This window comes from Clarias gariepinus, chromosome 5 (genome assembly GCF_024256425.1).
Source record: "Clarias gariepinus isolate MV-2021 ecotype Netherlands chromosome 5, CGAR_prim_01v2, whole genome shotgun sequence".
Lineage (NCBI taxonomy): Eukaryota > Metazoa > Chordata > Actinopteri > Siluriformes > Clariidae > Clarias > Clarias gariepinus.
In genome coordinates, this window is record NC_071104.1 from 27157488 (window position 1) to 27178100 (window position 20613).

General features: G+C 39.4%; 1 protein-coding gene across 1 annotated transcript in view; it reads left to right on the forward strand.

Annotated features, from left to right (window-relative positions):
• Nucleotides 1-20613, forward strand: part of LOC128524507 (inactive dipeptidyl peptidase 10-like) — a 66641-nt gene that overhangs the window by 24770 nt on the left and 21258 nt on the right. Inside the window, exons 2-8 of the mRNA XM_053497096.1 lie at nucleotides 3848-3959; nucleotides 6250-6345; nucleotides 12127-12221; nucleotides 12848-12922; nucleotides 13445-13497; nucleotides 13927-14008; nucleotides 16615-16735. Coding sequence (XP_053353071.1) covers nucleotides 3848-3959; nucleotides 6250-6345; nucleotides 12127-12221; nucleotides 12848-12922; nucleotides 13445-13497; nucleotides 13927-14008; nucleotides 16615-16735 — 634 coding nt within the window. The remainder of the gene's footprint in view (nucleotides 1-3847; nucleotides 3960-6249; nucleotides 6346-12126; nucleotides 12222-12847; nucleotides 12923-13444; nucleotides 13498-13926; nucleotides 14009-16614; nucleotides 16736-20613) is intronic.

Genomic DNA, 20613 nt, shown 5'->3' on the forward strand with positions numbered 1-20613 from the left:
CACTCGAGAACGTGGGACGCCAACCGGCCCGCATTGGTTTCTGAAAGGGGTCTGCTGCCCCCTGGCGTTTCGCCAGAGTGCAGCCTCATCGATGGCACTGGGCTTTTTTGTTTTGCAACATTGTAAACAGGAAAATTCTTTATTGGTTCTAATAATGTAACATTCACATGATTTACAAAATGCACCATTTTTGGGGCAATCACACTGCAAACATCGAGGGTACTTGCTGTAAGTCCCTGAGAACTTTTTAACACGCCCCAACTGGGGTTCATAACTCGAACATAAGCACTTGTGTGTGAGGGGGGGGGATTGTGCTTGGGAGACTGTGTTAGGGAAGTGCAGCGCCGTTTGGGACTGATTTCCTGAACATAACGTAGCGGCCTCTTGGGCGGCATTGAGAGAGGAGAAACAGTGTCTCCCTGCTGCCAGAGCTCCTCTCTCTTTAAAATCCGAGCTAGGAGGAGTGAGGATTCTTCCTCCTAGTCGCTGAATCCTTTCGGACGCCCGGTGGGGGGCCCATACCCCAGGCCGACTGCCGTGGGTTTTGCCTGGGAGGCTGTTGTTTCACCGGTCGAGAGCTCGAGCTAGCTGCCGGCGGTGGTCTCTTATGAGGTGGTCGCGGAGTGTTCATACTTCGAGCCTGTTTGGGCTTCACCTCTCGTCGCGGAATAATGTCTCGCAACGCTTCGGCCTGTTTCCTTCTGAAGTCAAACTTTGCCTGAATGGCATCGAGTGACTGGCCGAACAAACCCTCAGCAGACAGCGGTTCGTCCAAGTAGACAGCCCTGTCTCTATCAGGAATGTCAGAGAGCGTGAGCCATAAATGCCTCTGTGCTACCACTGCGCTCGCCATCCCTCTCCCGAGGGAAAGAGCCGCACAACGAGACATGCGCAAAATGTAGTCTGTCGCTGTCCTGACCTCGTTAAGCAGCGCACAGAACGGGCTCTCCTGAGGCACCAGTGAGCCGAGCTCTGCCAAACACATTGCCTGATATGTTTGAAGCAGCGTAGCGGAGTTGAGCGCACGAGCAGTGCCCGCTTGAGCGCGGTAAATCTTCTCCAGCTGGGCAGAGGAGAATCTACAATGTTTAGACGGAAGGAGAGTAGGTCCAGACACTCCATGATTGTGCGAGGGTGCCAAATAAGCAGCCAAAGATGGCTCCATTGGCGGTGGGCTAACTAGCCCTGCCTTCTCAGCTCCGTCTAATTCCAAATATTGTCCGTAACCGGGCACTGATACACGGGTCGACAGCGGCTTGCTCCATGACGACGTTAACTCGCCGACAAAGTCGGGAAACATGGGCAAGCAGTTCTTAACTGTTGTCGGTTCCGGAGGAAGAAAAAATCCCGCGAACCTTGACGGTTTTTGAGCCGGCTGCGGGGAGGGCCACTCCACCTCCAGCTTCTCGGCCGCTCGGCGGTAGAGAGCAAAAAATGAAGTGTCGTCCCGAGCGGTTAACGCAGTAGCAGCGGAGCTCTGAGCAGGCGGCACAATTTCATGCTCGTCCTCCGACAAGCCATGCATTTCTAGGCCGATGTCGAGCACGTCATCGTCCTCGAAAGCATGCTGCTCGGTGCCTGGCTGCTGGCCAGCGCTGTAGGAGAGCCCACGGTTCTCCGAACCCTCGAGATACTCCATCTGGTCCGCCCAGCTAGGTGCGGGGACTTCTGACGAAAATTCCTCGTCAGCAGACACAGGCGAAGCTGGGACTGCTGATTCGGAAAGGAGGGGGTCCTGCTGAGCGACTGTATTTCTCCCCAGGGTCCTTTCCACGAACGTGACCCGTCTTTCCAGCGTTGAACGCCGGAGCTGGCGACAGAGCTCACATGACTCTGGCTCAGCTAGAGCTCTCCTAGCATGGAGAATCCCCAGACAGACGGGGCACGCTTCGTGCTGGTCCTTTTCGTGCAAGGAGAAACCGCACTCCTGAGGACAGGGGCGAACAGCGGACCTCTTCTTAACTACATTAGCTTGCATGCTCATCTTAGCCAGCGCTGTTAGCACAGCTAAACAGAAGCCAACTAACTGAGATGTCGCTAATGTTCTGACTGTCAGAGAACTTAAAAGTCAGCGCCCCGCGGGTAGACGACTCACCAAAATGAGGCTGTTGTCGCTAACGCCAACAAGAGCAGTTAAGCTGATTTTAAGCGCAGTCTTTCAACGTAAAACGTAGAGTTTACTAGCAGCACCTAGAAAACTTCTACGGAAAAGGTGTTCACAGCGAGGTGAAGAGCGTAAGAACTGAGGGTCAACCGTGGCGACGATGGTTTATAGGTGTAGGCGGGGCTACACCTACGTCACCACAGGTTTGCCTGCCTTTACGGCGTGAATAAAGGTGGCTTCAGCCAGGACACGAGAGGGCGTGATATCCCATACTATATGTGTTGTACCGAGTGAATCGACTGAAAGGGAACCAGACCCCCATCATCAACGAGAGGCCAGTGGAGAGAGTGGACAGCTTTAGATCACATGGAACACCACTGTGTTCACATCACACAGGACCTGTCAAGGTTTGAGAGACTTTAGACTGTCCTCTAAGGTGCTTAGGAACTTTTACTCCTGCTCCAGGGGGCATGCTGACGGGAAACATTGCAACTTGGTTCAGGAACAGCATCATGCAGGACAGACAAGCTCTACAGAGGGTGGTTCGATCAGCTAAGTGCATCATCCGTACCAAGCTCCCTGATCTGCACTAAGTCTACAACATGCGGTGCTGGACCAAGGTCAGGAAGACCGTGAAGGGCCTCAGCCACTCAAACAATGGACTGTTCTTTCTGTTGTGACCAGGAAAGTGCTTCCGCTCCCCGAAGGCCAACACAGAGAGACAGAGTGGAAGCTTCTTCCCGCAGGCTATACGGACTCTCAATCACAACACCACACAGGATTAAACACTCTGATCTTTTTACTCACACAATAACATTCTCACTACTCATCACATTTGCACATTTTGCACACCCTGGAAATTTGAACCTTGAACATTGCACATTATTCTGCACATTTTCTTGCTCATGACTGGACATGCATTTCCATATCCAAAAGCCATTTCAATTCAATTCTATTTTATTGTATTATTTTATTATTTGTACATATTGTACATTTTTATCAGTTTTTCTGTAGTTTTTTTATATTTATATTTTTTCTTTTATTTAATATTTAATATTTTTTACTTGAAAACTCTATTTTAATATATGTCATCAATGGTTGTATAAGAATTTCACTTCATATCATACTTGTGATATGACAAATAAAATATGTGACAAATAAAATTTTTAATTGAATTTACAGTAATGTGAAAGCTGGCCAGTGGGAGGCAACTGTGTCTGACTCTTAAGACACATTTTCTGAAACAACAGTTATCTTTTGCACTAATTAGTTAACAAATTAGTGAGTTGTTGTGTTTTTCTTAAGCTGGAGGACCTCATCCATTTAAAATAATCTAGTGCTGGATTGATCTTTGCTGTGTTTCCATTTCAGCAATTCATAATGCTCAGTTCTGTTTGCAACAGTTGGTGTCAACTTTCAGATTTCACACAACAATTTAAAGGTCCTGTCTGCCTGTTAATTGGCATCTCACTATAGAAAACTTCCCAGATGGTAAGTGCAGGAAGGGAGAGAATTTCTTTTTTTGATTTGAGCAGGAAGGAATGAAAGCCCTCACTAATAAAACATGACTGTGTAGCTGCTACACTCATCGTGTGTTGAATGAGAGATAAGCAGATGGATGACAACTCACACTCTTAATACTAATTCCACCGAATTGACAAATTCTTGTTCTTTTTTTCCCTTTATCTATTACTCACACTCAATCTCTCTCTCTCTCTCTCTCTCTCTCTCTTTTTCTTTAAGGATCTAGGAGATGGTGTTTTAGAGAGGAACTGGAAGGGGATCGGCATCTCTCTGCTGGTAATTCTAGTGGTGCTGTCTCTCATTAGTCTCTCAATCTTCTTTCTTTCTAAAGGTAAGTAAATCACAATTACACATGCACACAAGGTTTCTGAATCATACAGTACATACATACACATACATATATACATATAATACTGTACAGTATTACAAATAAGTATAAGTATTTGATCCCCTACTGATTTTCTACGTTTGCCTACTTACATGACATTTTTATCATAGGTTTATGGTAAAGGATTGAGACAGAATGTCAACCAAAAACGCAGAAAAAGCACATGATACAAATGTTATGAATTAAGTTGCATTTCAATGAGGCAAATAAGTATTTGATCCCTAAGCAAAACATGACTTAGTACTTGGTAGAGAAACCCTTGCTGGAAAGCACAGTGGGAAGACGTTTCTTGTAGTTGTTCACCGGATTTGCACACATCTTGGAATGCATTTTGATCCACTATTCTTTACAGATTTTCTCTAAATGTTTAAGGTCTTTTGCCTGTTTCTTGGCCACTCGAACTTCCAGCTCTCCCCGTAAATTTTCTATTAGATTAAGGTCTGAAGACGGGCTAGAAAACTCCATGACCTTAATGTGTTTATTCTTGAGCCACTCCTTAGTTGCCTTGGCAGTATGTTTGGGGTCATTTTTATGCTGGAAGACTCGTCCACAATCCATCTTTAGGAGGTTCTCATCCAAAATGTTACAACATATGGCCTCATCCATTGGCCCATCAGTGCAGTAAAGTCAATCTGTACCTTTAGCAGAGAAAAACCCCAAAGCATAATGTTTCCACCTCCGTGATCGACTGTAGGGACTGTGGTGTTCTTAGTTTCATAGTCAGCATCTTTCTTACTCCGAAAACAGCAAGTCGAGTTGATGACAAAGAGCTCAATTTTGGTCTCATCTGACCACAGCAGTTTATTCCAATCTTTCTCTGTTCATTGGTAAACCTCAGACGGGTCTGTACATGTGTCTTCTTGAGAAGGGGAAGCCTTGCTGCGCTGAAGGATTTCAATCCATGCAGATGTATTGTGTTACCAATGGTTTGTTTGGTGACTGTGCTCCCCATTGCCTTGAGATCATTCTTAGTCCATGTGGTGAAATCTTGCATATAGGGCCATTAATGGTTACTTTGTATTTCTTCCATTTGTAAATAATATTATCATGGTCTTGTAGCCCATTCCAGCCTTGTGCAGGTCTACAGTCTTGTCCCTGACTTCCTTTGACACCTGTTCGGTCTTGCTGATAGTGATGAGATTTGAATGGGAGATAGAGATTTTGTGGTCAGGTGGCTTTTATACACATTACGCGTTGTTGTTAGGAGCTCCTTCTTAAACTAATATGTGTACCATATGAGCACATAACAGTCTGTGAGAGCCAGAATTATTGTTGGTTGCTTGGGGATCAAATACTTATTTCCCTCATTGAAACTTACAGTATTTCCCCCACTATATATATATATATATATATATATATATATATATATATATATATATATGCATACACACAAAGTTATACGATTATTATTATATGTAAAGAGAATAAACATTATCATAATTTCTACATATGCATAAGGATCCCAAACATATGACAGGGCTGCAATATAGAGACATTTGTCTAATCCTCCAGAGGAAAGTTTTTTTTTTTACCTAGGGCTATTTTTTTCACTTTGAAAGACGTTGTAAGAAATTCGTAAAATGCCCACCCCTCCGCTCTTCCACGGTGGCCAGAATTTACACTAGTGTATTAAAATTCTTTGATACAGTCGGTGACAGGGTGCACCTAGTTGGTTTGTATCAAGTCATTAATCAAAATGAAGTTGATTTTCATACTATGCTGATGTTATTAAGATTTCAGAAAAAAATTTCAAAAGGGACCCTCTATTGTACCTTTCTATCATTTTTGGATGTGCAGATCTGAGGGTGAGATTGTCGCAGACGTGTTGGTCCACTTTTGTTTTTAGATACAGTTGGCTTTCATTTTCTATTCGAACCATGCCCAAGGATTCTGTTTCATGCCCCAAATGACACAGCACAGCACTCGTAATCCGTGCCTGGGCACACTACAGAACGTTCACATTATACGAACATACCGAACCTTACCAGGCCCGAGACAAAACAAATTCTAAAATCCTCCTTTTTTAATTTAATTTAATTTATTTATTTTAATTAAATTAAATTAGTTCAAAGAATATCTTTCACTTGAAGTATTTATGAGCATGCATAGCATTAATTAGCTGCAGTAATAAATATGCTGGTGAAAGGTCCTAACAGGAATAGTAACACAAATGTGTGTGTGTGTGTGTGTGTGTGTGTGTGCGTGTGTGTGTGTGTGTTACATTTGGATTCAGATGATGGAGCTAAAACTCTGAAATCTCATCTGACCTTGGATGACCTTTCCTTCAGAGACTTTCAGGTTCAAGCCTCCGAAGTGCAGTGGATCAGTGGTGAGTGACCTCCATTTCATGTTTTTTTTTTTTTTTCTCATCAAAGTGTGTATGTGCGTGTGCGTCTTCACACCAGTCTTTGGGTCTTTGTCTAAATCAGCCATTATAAACATCCTCCATCTGCTTCCACTATCAATCTTGGACTACAGGGTGTTACACACACACACACGCACACACAAACACACACCACACACACATACCCACCCACACACACACACACACACACACACATACACACGCACCCACACACACACACACACCCACACACACACGCACCCACACACACACACACACACCCACACACACACACACACACACACACACACACACACACACACACACCAGAAAAGAGATGAGTCCAGATGTGTGGTGTAATTATCAGATCTCCAGACAGCTCGTGTCAGTGCTGAAGAATGGATCTGTCAGATGCACAGAGACAGGAGGCGTGGGCTGAAAAGAGAGAGAGAGAGGGAGAGAGAGACTGAAATGAAAGCAGAGACAGATAGATAGACATACACAAAGCCCCTATAGAAACATTTCATGCTGCACAATTGAATTGTCTGATGTCAGAAATAAATAAGACCAAACAATTTTTAAAGGTTTTATTATGTCAGGTCAACTCTGATCTGCAGGAAGTTTTCTATTATTCACATTCTCTGCATATGGATATCACAGCTGATGACAGCTGAATGTACTGTAACATTGACATTTGTCAATAGTGATAAAGAGACATTTTTAGCAAACAATATAAAATATTTAGGTAAATAAATATTAGAAGAGGATACTGTAGCATAGCATTAGCGTGAAGGTCATGTGGAAGATGTGAAATGAACTGATTATGAGATTTACTTCCACAAATGAATACACAGGTCTTTTCATGTTCCTGTCAGCCAGTCACATGACCAAGTCACTCACTCCAATATTTTGTTGTGCTTTAATAACATTGTGCATTCTCCATTGTATTGTTTTAGTAGATTAATGGAATGGAACAACATTTATTTCCTGATGACAGGAGAGTCGAACCACTTGATGGGGGCCAGTCATTATTAAAATTAATTCCTCATGCTACAAGAAACGCAAGGAATTTTGGCATTGTCATCATGGAATATGCTTGTTTCATCTGGGACAAGAAAATGAATTGATGTGATAACCTGGTCATTTAGTGCATTCAGGTCATCATCTGACTTCATTTTATTGCCACATAACATTGCTGAGTCTAGACCTGATCGACTGAAGCAACCCCAGATTAAAACACTGCCTCAAGGAGCTTGTACACTGGACACTATGCATAATGGACACATCACTTTACATGCTTCTCTTCTTAATCTGAAACACCCATCGCTGTGAGATAGGGTCAATCTGAACTCATTAGACCATATGATCTTTTCCCATTGCTCCAAAGCCCTATTGTTACGCTCCCTTTTTTTGTACAAATCAGTATACTGTAATTGGTCCACTACTGTTGTTTCAACAGTCCAAATTTACAAGTACACAAGTTGTGATGCAATTCCCAGCCTGAATTCAACCTTCTGGCAGAAGAAGTCTAATTTAATCTTTTCCCAGTTTTGTAATACAGCGAACAATTAAATTTCTCTTTGCATAGATGAAAAAAAAAGATATTAAAATAGTGAAATAGTATTAATAAACATATTAAGATAATACATTTATTTATTTTACTCAGATTGCAGAAATAAACTGACAATGAACGAGGGGCATGCAAGTCATCCCTGGATCACATGTGATGAAATCTTTTGTTATGGTAAAGAGGCTCAAGCACACAATTTAAAAATGCACCAAAATGTAAATACAGCACATTCTTACATACATATATATGTTTCTGTGTGTCTTTGTGTTAGTCTGTGAGGGGATGTTATCCATCAAATCAAAGCAATGATATGTTTCATGGCAAATCAGAGTGGTTTGTTCAGATTTTTATCATTTTTAGACAGTTTCAGAATGTTTAAAAAGTCAAGAGTTATTTTCTTTTCAGAAAACACACGCACACACACACACATACACACACAGAAAATCCTTTTCTTCTGAGAATGTATAAAGGAGATGACACAGGTAGGAGGTTGCCTCTTCCTTTTTATTTTGCACAAAAATATGAAGGTCAACATGGACAACTAACCTTCCTGATCCTCAAAACAGAAAACACAGGCTACTGTATATGCATCTTGAATGAGTGAGAGTATGTGTTTTCTGTTTTGAGGACCTTTTTTTTTTTTTTTTTTACCAAGAAAATACTTTTAATTACAATATAATATAAACTAATGATACTCTTACATTAGGACTTATGTGCTTTTTTCTCACCTCCCATTGCATCTTTAGTTTTTCATTTTCTGTACTAATAACCTTCACTCTTCTTCGAAGACATTCCGCTAGATTTTAGAGCATGGCTGTAGGGATTTGCTTAATCAGATACAAGAGCATTAGTAAGGATACAGTAGGCACCTCTAAATTGCAGTTCAGCAGAAAAGTGTTGTTGAGGTCCAGTTTTTGTCCACACCGAACCTTGACAAATCATGTTTACACTGACCTTGCTTTATGATTGCTATTCTGGAATAGGTTTGGTTTGTTTAGTAAACCGAAATGCTACAAAACTTGAAAAATCAAACCAGAAACCCTGCCTCAAAACTATACTTCTATAGTTTCTCCTAAACTAGCAGAATTATAATTTATCCCAACAAACAGAATACAGAATAAGGAATTACAGGTTACCTGGGAAAAGAAAATGAAATGCAGAATGTCACAGCCTGTGGGACAGTGAGCGACCCAAATTCACCTCACTGATCCTAGATCATTTATGTATTTCTCTACTTTTTTTGTATGTGTTTGTATTTTTTAGTTGTGATCAGTAGCATTCATACTTTGTTCTTCAGTTTCCCAGGCTATCCCATACTGCAACAATTCAGTCTTTTCCCCATCTATTCAAAATACAGTATGCACTGTTCTTTCCTTGAGCTATTGGGGAAAATTTACCATTTTCTGTTCTTTGCATGCATAAAAGACACTTTTGTCTGTTTGATTGTGACAAGAACAAGCATCCACATATGTATCCAGCCAAACTCAGGACTAAGGCTCAAAGAATCAAGCCTTTTATTGCTAGCACTGTGGATTCCTATTAAATGTCAGAAACTAGATATAAAATTGCGAAACTTTAATGTGCATTTTTTTATTTAAAAATTTAAATTTATCCAAAATAAATCCAAAATTATCTTTATTTAATTGGATAGAAATTGGGAAAGTCTGAATTTATAGCAGATAGGACCATTAGTCACATCCATCATACTGAAGGCCCTTGGAGGCACAGTGATCCCTCAAAGAAACCAGCTATTCTTTTCTTATTTCCCAATTTGCATTAGTATTTAAAAAGAGACCCAGACCAGGGCAGTCATTTGAACTGAAGTAATGATGAAGATCAGGGCACTCGACCAAACAGCTGTTGAAAGGTTGAAGGAAAAAGTACGGCAGTGGGAAAACGGAGCCGTACATATAAGGGCTCAGCTGTCTATAGAAAGGTTAGATCATTCGGTAAGGGAAGTGATTGCACAAGCATATTTGAACAAAGGTCACAAGGCGCCTTCCTCCATTAAACACCATTCAGCATTCTGTATAAGTACCTCAGGGAGAGCGTTAAGAGGAGTGTCACTTGTGGACCTACACTGTCTACCTTTTTCATATTCTACAGACTTTCTTGCATTTTTCATTGCTACCCCTTAACAGAACACAGCATTAACATTCTGGGTGATTCGCATCCTTAAAAGATGACAGTATCAGCACCTTAAATTATACTATTCCTCAAGGTTAAGTGTGTAACCATAGATCTATGACTTACTGGAGAGATATCCGTGCCAGCTGGGTCACTCTGATTAACAAGAAGGGCTTTAGGAGGAGCAAGATATAGCAGGAACTCTTTTTTTAGTCGACGCAAATAGGGTCACTTTCAAGTGATGATGAATCCTTGGAGAACTGCAGTTGCATACTTAACTATGCATTTTGTTCATTTACTTTTAACTGTTCATTTATTCATTTTACGATTGGTACTGTACAGTGCAGCGAAACTGGGCACCAAGCATTTACCTGAAACAACAGGAACACTGTTTGGCTAATGTTAATGTTAAATATATTTATGACAGTATTAAGCCAACTTAATTATTTAGTAATGATGAAGCAAATGGCTTCAACAACATTATATAAAGCTTTAAGCCATGCTAGGACATATTAGCCTAGCTCAGTAATTAACTAATCTGTTATGTTTGTGTGTGTGCGTGTGTGTGTGTGATATTGTGTGGTCACTCGCTATCCCTCACTTTGTGGCAGGTGTGTGTGTGTGTTGTGTTGCTAGGGTACAGCTCTCCCTGTGCTCTCTCAGGAGGTGGGTCAATTTGTCAGGGTCGGGATAAAATTTTAGGTTTGGGATGATTTTATTGAATTTGGTGAAGAATTCGGTGCGAATGTGGTAATATTTCGGGCGTTCAGGTAGGAAGTGTAGCTCTGTCTCCATTTTCTTGAATCTCTTCTCCCGGGGCAGCCAGGTCCATCTCTGTCACCCTGTCTCTACGACCAGACGGTGCTCGGCGAGTCTGTACTTCGTCAGTTTTTTTTTTTAGCTTTGGGTCAGTTACCATGCTGTCTCTCTCTACTGCTGATTTGTTTTGTCACCTCTACTCTCTCTGTTGTTGTTAAATTATCTCCTCCACTCACTTTAATGCTCCTGTTCTCATCTAGTCTCGCTAACAATAAAAGCATGCAGTTCTTTAGACACTGAGATTTTTCCGTATCTCTGTAATGCACGAATCTCCTTGTACCTCTACTGGTTCTGTTGTGTAGATCTTTCTGAGTTTCTGTAATACATGTTTCTTAAAAGCTCTGTACTGGGCTGCTGTAGGGCTCTCTTTCCATTTTGTCATTCTAGTATAGTCTTTCCACACTTCCTTGCTTTCTCAAAGGCTTACCCGCCTCTTTTTAAGTAACTTCGTTGGTTCTGTGTCTCTTTCACTGTCCTCCTAATGCTTGTCTATCTCGTCCTGCTTTGTGGAGTCAGTCATTCACTGACAGGATTGTCATTTTTGGTTCCTCTCTCTGCCCTCCATGCTACCAGCTGCTTTCATGTGTCAGCCAGGCTTTGTACAGGCTCTGGAGAAATCTCATTAAACGCAGTCTGAGTACAGAGTCGCTCCTCAGACCTGATTCTCCATGCTACTCAAAATCCTAGTACTTACTCTCTCTCTCTCTCTCTCTCTCTCTCTCTCTCTCTCTTTCTTAATCACACACAAACACACACACACAATCTCTCTCTCTTCTACGCTCTCTTTTTTAATTACACACAAACGCACAAGCACAACCAACCAACCACACACGCACGCACGCACGCACGCACACACACACATTTACATCAGCTAACTAATAATTTGTCTAATCAGAAAAGCAGACTTTTGACTATTAACTTGAAAAAGCAATACAGATTTCTAGACAATGTACACATTTGAATTTATTGTGTCTATAAATACACACTTGTATATGTAACTACACATACACACAGGAACATAGGCAATGATCCCACACACAGCTTGGTTAATACTGCAGTGCACAGAGTTAAAGCAAATGTCAGTGTGATGCGCGAAAACTGACTGGATGTCTTCATTACTTCTATATGTGCTCTGATTTGTAAAAACACAGACGTCAGTGAGCAGGAAACAGTAGTGTATTGTCAACAGAACATTGTCTGTCTGAACATTCAGGTCTCTCTCTCTCTCTCCATCTCACTTGTCTCCTCAGCGGCCGAGATCATCTATAGGAGCAGAGATGGGAATGTAATGAAAGCTAATATCCAGACCAATCAGACTGAGCTTCTGATGAAAAACACTACATTCGTGAGTCGTTTTTACTAGCATTACTGAACACAGCTTTTAGTATTTTAATCTATTTCATAACGTCCTAGAAGCTTTTGCCTTTATTGCATATTGGTATTTTTTATTTTATGAATAATTTTTTAATTATTCTAAATTCTTTCTTTTTACCTGACTAAACACTGTAGGTAATGATAGCATGTGAAAATATCTCTAAATACAGTGTATTTAATCTCTATCTTCTTAAAACATATAAAGATGTATCTAATATATAATTTTATTAAAACCTAAAATATAATTAATTCTAATCACATTTTACCAACATTTTAAACAAATAAAATAAAATAAAATCTTGCTCTATTGACAGAAATTTTGCTAGCTGTAGAAAGGAAGCAACATTCTTAGCTAATAAAACAATATTTGTTTTACTTACATTTTTAGTAACATTGGACCTGAAATAAGCTCAGAAATCTTACATATGGTTTTCTGTAACCTTATTTTAAGAAACATATATAGGTTTGGTTCGATTCAAGAATATTTCACCCGCTGCAGTATTTTTTATTTATTTTATTTTTTTGCAATGTAACCCAATGAGCTTTTCCTATACCAATGCCTGTGTAATTTTTTTTGTCAACTGTATTTTGTTACAGGTAACATTTAAAGCTTCCAAAGTTGCAGTCTCACCAGATCTCAACTACGTACTTCTAACATATGATGTCAAAAAGGTCGGAGGCTTTACATTGTGAATTACATTGTTTTTCCCCCTTTTTTCTTGTTGCAAATACAGCATACAAGCTATAATAACATTTAAATGTGATACCTGCTCTCTTAGGAAATAAATACAGCTAGACTACTTTTAGATATAAATTAAAGCTCTGATTCAGGTTGAGTGACATTATAGTCCAGATTACAGGCACTGGTTGAAGTCTATCCATTTTAACAGATCAATACCATTTATGACTGAAATGAACACACACACACACACACACACACACACACACACACACACACACACGCACATTCAGATGCATTAGAAATGTCAAGTTGAAGTCAGTGGTTTAAATGTTGCACTATATAACCTATAGTACGATGCGCATGAGGCCCTGACAATCTATAGTTTTGTTTTTATCATTATAACATTGCTCTTCATTCACATTTCTTCAGGAGGGCGTTATTTCAAACTGAGTAACATGATTTTTACACCATTAAATGCGTAAACCTCACACTGATACTGTTTGCTGTTTTAGGTGTATCAATACTCCTTTCTGGCGTCTTACCTGATCTACAATTTGCACACAAGGTACAGAGGCACATCAAAATATTGCTAAACAGGGAAGGGGCAATTTTTAAAAAAGATAAAGTGAAGTAACTTAAAAAATAAAACAGCAGGAAATAGATCTGGATAAAAATAAATAAAATAGGACTTATTTCAGCAAATACGCCAACAGACCTAGTCAGCTCTCAAGAAGAAGACCAAAGACTGTTCGTTCCCTATATACAGATTGCTGAGGGTAGATTTTATTCACTTTTGCTGCTAAAAAAAGGAAAAAATTCATTTAAAAAGTGGCAGATTTTTTTTTTTGGTCACTACAGTTAATATTAGAATGTATTGTATTAATGATTGCATTAATAATTATGTAAGCATATCAGAAAAGTAGGACAATATTAAGTGTCCCACTTTACCAGTATTCCCCAGTGTGTGTGTGTGTGTGTGTGTGTGTGATTGTAGAGAGGTGTATGAGCTGAACCCACCTGAGGTGTCAGATTCAGTGCTGCAGTTTGCCTCCTGGGGAGTTTTGGGACAACAGCTGGTGAGTAATTACAGACTATTCATAATCACACTGTCCAACTGAGCAGCAGAGCAGAACCCACTGAAACCTCTTGTAACATTATACAGCACCATGTAGCCATGCAGAACAAACAACAACAGCTAACACATCGCCCACAGCACTGTACACCCTTTAATTATCTTGTGCATCAGAAATAAAAGAAGGAAGGGAAGATATGGTCACATGTGTGCAATTAGTAGGGTGTTGGAGTACTTTGCCTTAAGCAATCTGTGAGGTGAGGTGGTTATTTATTTGTTTACACTAGTTAATCAGAATCTTGATATCAAGCATAAGCATGGAGACCAAATTCCTATTGCGAAATCATTACTTTTTTTTAAAAAAGAAATGCTTAAAATTTCTTCCTAAGTTATTAAATTGTAGCAACATCACAGGCACTTTCTTTAGTACTGTATGATACTAACGTGCAGAATTTACATAATGCTACTAATTTTATATTGTGCTTACAGGCAATGTGATTAAGAACTTACTGACTGATGTATCTCTGTTCTTCTTATGCATTTGCACAGAACACTGTCAGACCTCCAGCAACATGCAGTACTTTCTCGCTCTCTCGCTCTCTCTCTTTCTCTCTCACACACACACACACACACACACACACACACAAACCTTAAAAAGAGAATTAGGTATTCATGAACATTTGCATATCTTAGACATATGCAGACCTTTTTGAACGCTCTGATTTATGAGTATTTTAAACCACTGCTGCCATTTATCAATGTTTGGATAAGATAAAAGTATTAGCGCCGATCAGTAATATGGGATATATATTTTATTTGACACCTCCGTTGCTGTAAATTCTGTGTATGTTGTAAAAGCAGTGAAATTTTTCTCTCTCTCTCTCTCTCTCTCTCTCGCTCTCCAAATAGTTGAGTATTGAATAATTCCAGAGATGCTGCAGGCAACCTAGGGTTCAGGGCTTACATACAAATGCACAGTCAATGCAGCCCTGATTTAGAACCACATAATTACCATCCATTATTACATTGTGCTTGAAGAGAAAGTAATTAAGTAAGTAATGACATATGTATGTACATGGCTCATGCATCTACAGACTGCAGTCCTCCAGCACTCTTGATAAAAAGGTTTAATCTGGAAGCTTTAAGCATTTTTTTTTGGTATGAAAACCTCATAGTTCTACCTAGAGACCTAAAATAGAGATTGTCCCTATTAGACAAGGTTCTGCATAAAAGAAATTCAGTTATCCGAACAACACCGCACTGCTAATTACTTTGTTGACTTTGTTAAAACCAGCACCGAGCAGCAGTGTGACTTGTTGACTAAGAGCTTATAACTGGAAGGGTATGGGTTTAAATCCTTGATCAGGGCCATTAAAACTACTGAGCTTCACGCATGAATTGCCTCAGGTCTCATTTGAATTTAGTCAACAGCCACATGAATGAATATAAATGTAGGCACAGTTACATAACTGCATTTATCTTTAATATGTTTTACACTTGAACTCGCTGCTTAAGCCAGGTGACGTGTTTGCTCTGCTACTTATAGCTAATTGCTGTTCCATTGACTTCCCATTTATGTAACAGCCTTTTATGGAGTAGGGCTGAACTATGAACCTTTCTTAGGTGAACTAGATGCTGCTGTTACTATTATAACTATTTGCCCTAATAAACAGGTAATAAAGTTAACTGCAGGAATTATAGAAAGAGTGATTATACGGTAAGTGGATACAGAGTGGTTGATTATAGAGAGAATGGTTTAGACCCCGGTTGAATATAGGGATGGGTGATAGTCCAGTGGGTGGCTTAAGAGAGGTAAAAACAGGAAATAGAAAATGGCCTGGTGATTGAAGGTAAGTGGATGATTATAGAGAATGAAAAATAACTGTCAGTAAGGAAATGTGTGCGGCTATATTTATAATCAAACATAGACTGTCATTAATCTGGCAGATGACTGCCAAAACTCAGACTGTCGACTCTAACAAGTCTTAAAACTATGTTAAGAGCTTCTGGTTGGAGATGCTTAGTATATAATGTGCATTCTTTACATTATTTGTAATGTCCATTTTATAATCTAGCTTTTGCTGTTTAGTGGATCATATCTAGACTACCAAATACAGCATTTCCATTTGAAATTCAGTTTATGTAGATTGATTGCATTTATACAGTAAGTTTTCGTACATGTTTACAACTAAATAAACATCACTGACATACAGTATTGGATGTTGTTGAGAGTCACTTAATAGATTGATTCATGACACGCAAAGGCTTGTACAGTGTCAATCCAAAGTGCGCTATCCAAATAATATCCAAATCCAAACGGATATTCCACTTTCTGATTCTCTTCATTTTTTAATACGGGTATGTGCACATTTACTCTGTCCTTTATTTCTTGACATCTAGTGCCCTATTAAAAAGATTCTGCAATTTCCTCCTACTACCCTGTGTAACATTATTTCTGTAGGTGCCTAAAAGACCTGCAGAACTCAGAGTGAGAAAGGTTCATCAGATGAAGAGTGTCTTGTAGGCAGTTTAAACACTTTGTTGAATATAGTGATAATTTCTGCATCTTGACATGTAAAATGCATCTGTGTGTGTCTCTGTGTCACTCAGATTTATATCTTTGAAAACAACATTTACTACAAGCCAGATGTGAAGAGCAGCTCTCTCAGGCTGACTTCATCTGGACAAGAAGGATTAGTGTTCAATGGGATTCCTGACTGGCTGTATGAAGGTAAAAAGACAAACATATTAATGGACTGTAAAATATATTGTATAGACTGTAAAATAACAGCTTGATATCACAGATAGTTATGTGTCTACTTACAGTATTTGACAATATTAATTGTTTTATTTCTAAACGTGTCTAATTTCCATACTTATGGATAGCTCAATGTTTCATTATAGGGAGCAGTTTGATCTAAGTTACCATAGTAACAAACACTTAGTTTAATCTTTCAAGATGACCTACACAAGGATTAGGTCAGACCCAGATCAGAATAAATATTTTGTGCAAAGATTTAGTAAAATTTTTAATATGCTTCCAGACACATATACTGCCAGGCCAAAAAAGTCACCACCTGCAAAATAGTTAAAGGGGTCATACAGGCCTACATGCACTTTTTTAAGGTGTTTGGACTGAACTGTGTGTTAGGAGAGTGCGTACACAACCACTCTACGATGATAAAGAGCCGCCCAGTGGTTTTCTTTTCATTTATTACAATAACATGCCCCTTCTGAAATCAGGCCAATCGCAAATGCCTGTCACTGTGACGCCACACCACAAGAGGCCGCTCCTACACTAGTTGATTGACACTGGTGTTTTAGCAAAGACCCGCCCCGAGTGAGAAGAAGCTGTCGGCCATTGTTTTTCGCCGCTGGAGCAAAATGGCGCCTAAGCGAGTGTGGTGTACAGTTGTTGGGTGTAATAGGGAACATAGCAGTCGTCATTCACTACCGACATCTGAGCCACTGAGGACACAAAGGCTGAATTTTGTTTTTAAAGCTAACGTCCCCGCCGATCTACGTAAATGTGTTCATGTTTGCGCTAATCATTTTTCACCAGACTGCTTTAGAAATGCGGGTCAATATAAAGCAGGTTTTACTAGGAAGCAGCTCCTAAAAATGGATCTGTACTAACGCTTCGTGTTCCTACTTCATCTTCACCAGGCTCGGTGAGTGTAATTCCTTTTTCCTTTGCAAATCGCCTTTTCTAATAATCACGATGAATGCGGAGTGTAAGTTAACTTATACTCTCATAGAACATGGTTATGGCTTCTTCTCTATGTACATCCATCTCTATATAATCCCTAATCGCCCGTTTATAATAAACAATGCATTAAGGTGATTGTCTAGTTGCAAACTGTGTAAGTAGTCGGAAAACTATATTAGGCTTACCTTTGTAACATAGTCATGTAAACACATCAGTAAACACATCGCATCCGTATCTCTCTCAGTAAGTTTCTCCGCTTTTGTTGTTGTTGCTTGCGGCAGCGTAACAGCCCTTTAATTCATGCCCATGAGAAAGACAAATCGAGTCGATGCATGTCCATTCTTTTAATTTCTGCGTTGTCAGGCGATATTACAAACTTCTGCGTAGGTTCCGTACTTAAATCAAGCCAAAAACTACTTAAGAAAACAGGCTCAGCCTCTATATTCCAGCATTTTCCAGTTTAGACTGCATTACCCACAAAGCACTGCATTGTGGGCAATGCTTTGTGGGTATTGCAGTCCAAAGCATTGGCCGCACTGGACTACACTCCCGTGGCTATATCCCGTGTGAAGACACGCCCCACAGAACTGGGGGGCGGGCTCAGCAGAGATCATAAGCATTTAAGGGAACATGTACTGAAATAGGTTGCTGAGAACAGAGCTAGTTTTTACCAGTTAAAAGTAGTGTTTGTTTTTTACACAACCATTGAGAATTTTTTTATTAAATATATTACAAACTTTTTATTAGGACCCTAAAGATCATATTAACATTTAATGAAAAATGTTTCTGGATGATCCCTTTAAGAGTCTTCCATTGGATAATTACCAAAGTGATTAATATGTTTTAGCTGGCAACACGTTACTTAACAATTTAACTGTAACCAATGCAGTGAGTAGCTTAAATAATCCTAAACAACCGTGTCAGAAGACATACTATATCCTGTGGTTGTTACAAAGATGTTAATCTCTTTCAGAAAAGAAAACAACTAAGTTCTGTGGTGAACCATCATTTTCTAGAAAAAATGTCTCATGGTCATGTTTAAAAGTAAAAGGAAGATCATTTCCACACTCACAGTGCAAAGAGAACTTGAGGGATTGGGACTAAACAGCTGTGTTTAAGAAATCCACTTATCAGTGAGGCTAATCTGAAAAAAAAGCTTAAAAGCTGGAACAAGGTCATGTGATCTTATGAGTCCAAAATTGCTGTATCTTTTTCCAGATGCACCAGGGTAAGAAGAGGGGCAGATAAAGTGATGCACCCATCATGCCATGTGCCTACCAAACAATCGTATGGGGCAGTGTTATGATCTGTGGTTGCTTTAGTTGGTCAGGTCTAGGTTCAGCAATGTTATTTGCCCATCAATGATTTTTTTATTTCCTAATTGCATGGGCATATTCTAAGATCACAATGCCAGGTTCAATTTGTGAAAGAGTGTTTCAGTAATCATGAGACATCCTTTACGTACATGGATGGGCCACTATAGAGTCGAGACCTTAACCCTTTTGAGAATCTTTTTGATGTGCTGCAGCAGTTAGACTCTCCCATAATCAATACAAGATCTTGGAGAGAAATTAATGTGACTATGGATAAAGAAAAAATGTTGTGACATTAAATATGCTCATCAGAATGATTCCATGGTAATAATCAAAGCAAAAGTCGGCCCAACAAAATATTGCGAATGAAGTATTCAATGTAGTTTTACTTTTTTGGCCAGTCAGTGTATTTGACACAGAAAGATTTCACACATAAATACTGTATATTTCTTCTGTAATGAATTTCTTAAGAATATATTATTTGTGTAGATTTACAGTAAAATAAAGAAGCTTCTAAATGAAAAAGAAATATATGGTGTTTCACATCAATTTTTCACTCCAAGCTAAAATAAATATGTTTAATGTGTTCCCTGTGTGGACGTTCTGCTGTTGGACAGATTGCACTCCAGCAGTGCTGCAATATGCTGCTGTTTGCAGCCATGATCTATTTTTTTCATTATCGAGGGCAATTCCCTCTATTTAAATATAATTACCTGAACTGCTTATGATTGCACTGATTTAGCTGTAAAGCAGCAGTGCACATGTAATGTCAATTAGGTTAATAAGGCCATGTCTGTGGTTGTATGTGGAAGAAGCTTGAATCACTTAGTGTGGTCCATAATGACTATGATTTTACAATGTCTTGAAAGATCTCTAAAGGATAAAAAAAGTAAAAGATATTTAAAGTGCACTTTAAAAAGACTATATACACATTGTTCAAAGACTATATACACTGCCTATCTCTAAAAGTCGCCATTTAGGATGAAATAAGCAAGTATGGATTCGATAATTACACTGGATAATTGCAGGGATTGATAGATTTCAGCTGACCATCAGTGAAGAAAACTGCATTGATGGTAAACCTGGCCATTTAGTCTATTCAAGTAGTCAATTGACTTCATTTCACTGTCATCCATCACTTTGCTTAATCTGACCAATTCAACCAACCCCAGATCATAACACTGCCTCTGGAGGATTTTACCATGGGCACTATGCATGATGGGTGCATCGCTTCATGCTCTTCCCTTCTTACCCTGACTTACCCATAACTCTGAAAGAGGGTAAATCTGGATTCATCAGTCCTCATGAAATTTTTTCATTGTTCAACCGTACAATCTTTATGCCCCCTGGCATATTTAAACTTTATTCATTTGTCTCATGACTAAGTGGTTTTCTACCTGTGATTTGACTATCTGTAAGTTCTTGTCATATATTGCACGTGGGAAGCTCTTACTTTCACTATTAAACACATGCTAGACCTATATGCTTGATCCAGGCCAATTTGATGTTCCTGAAACAGTGACTATTTTTTGGCCTGGCTTTGTATAATGCAGTTCTTTAAATCACATGTAGTAAACATTAAAAGTG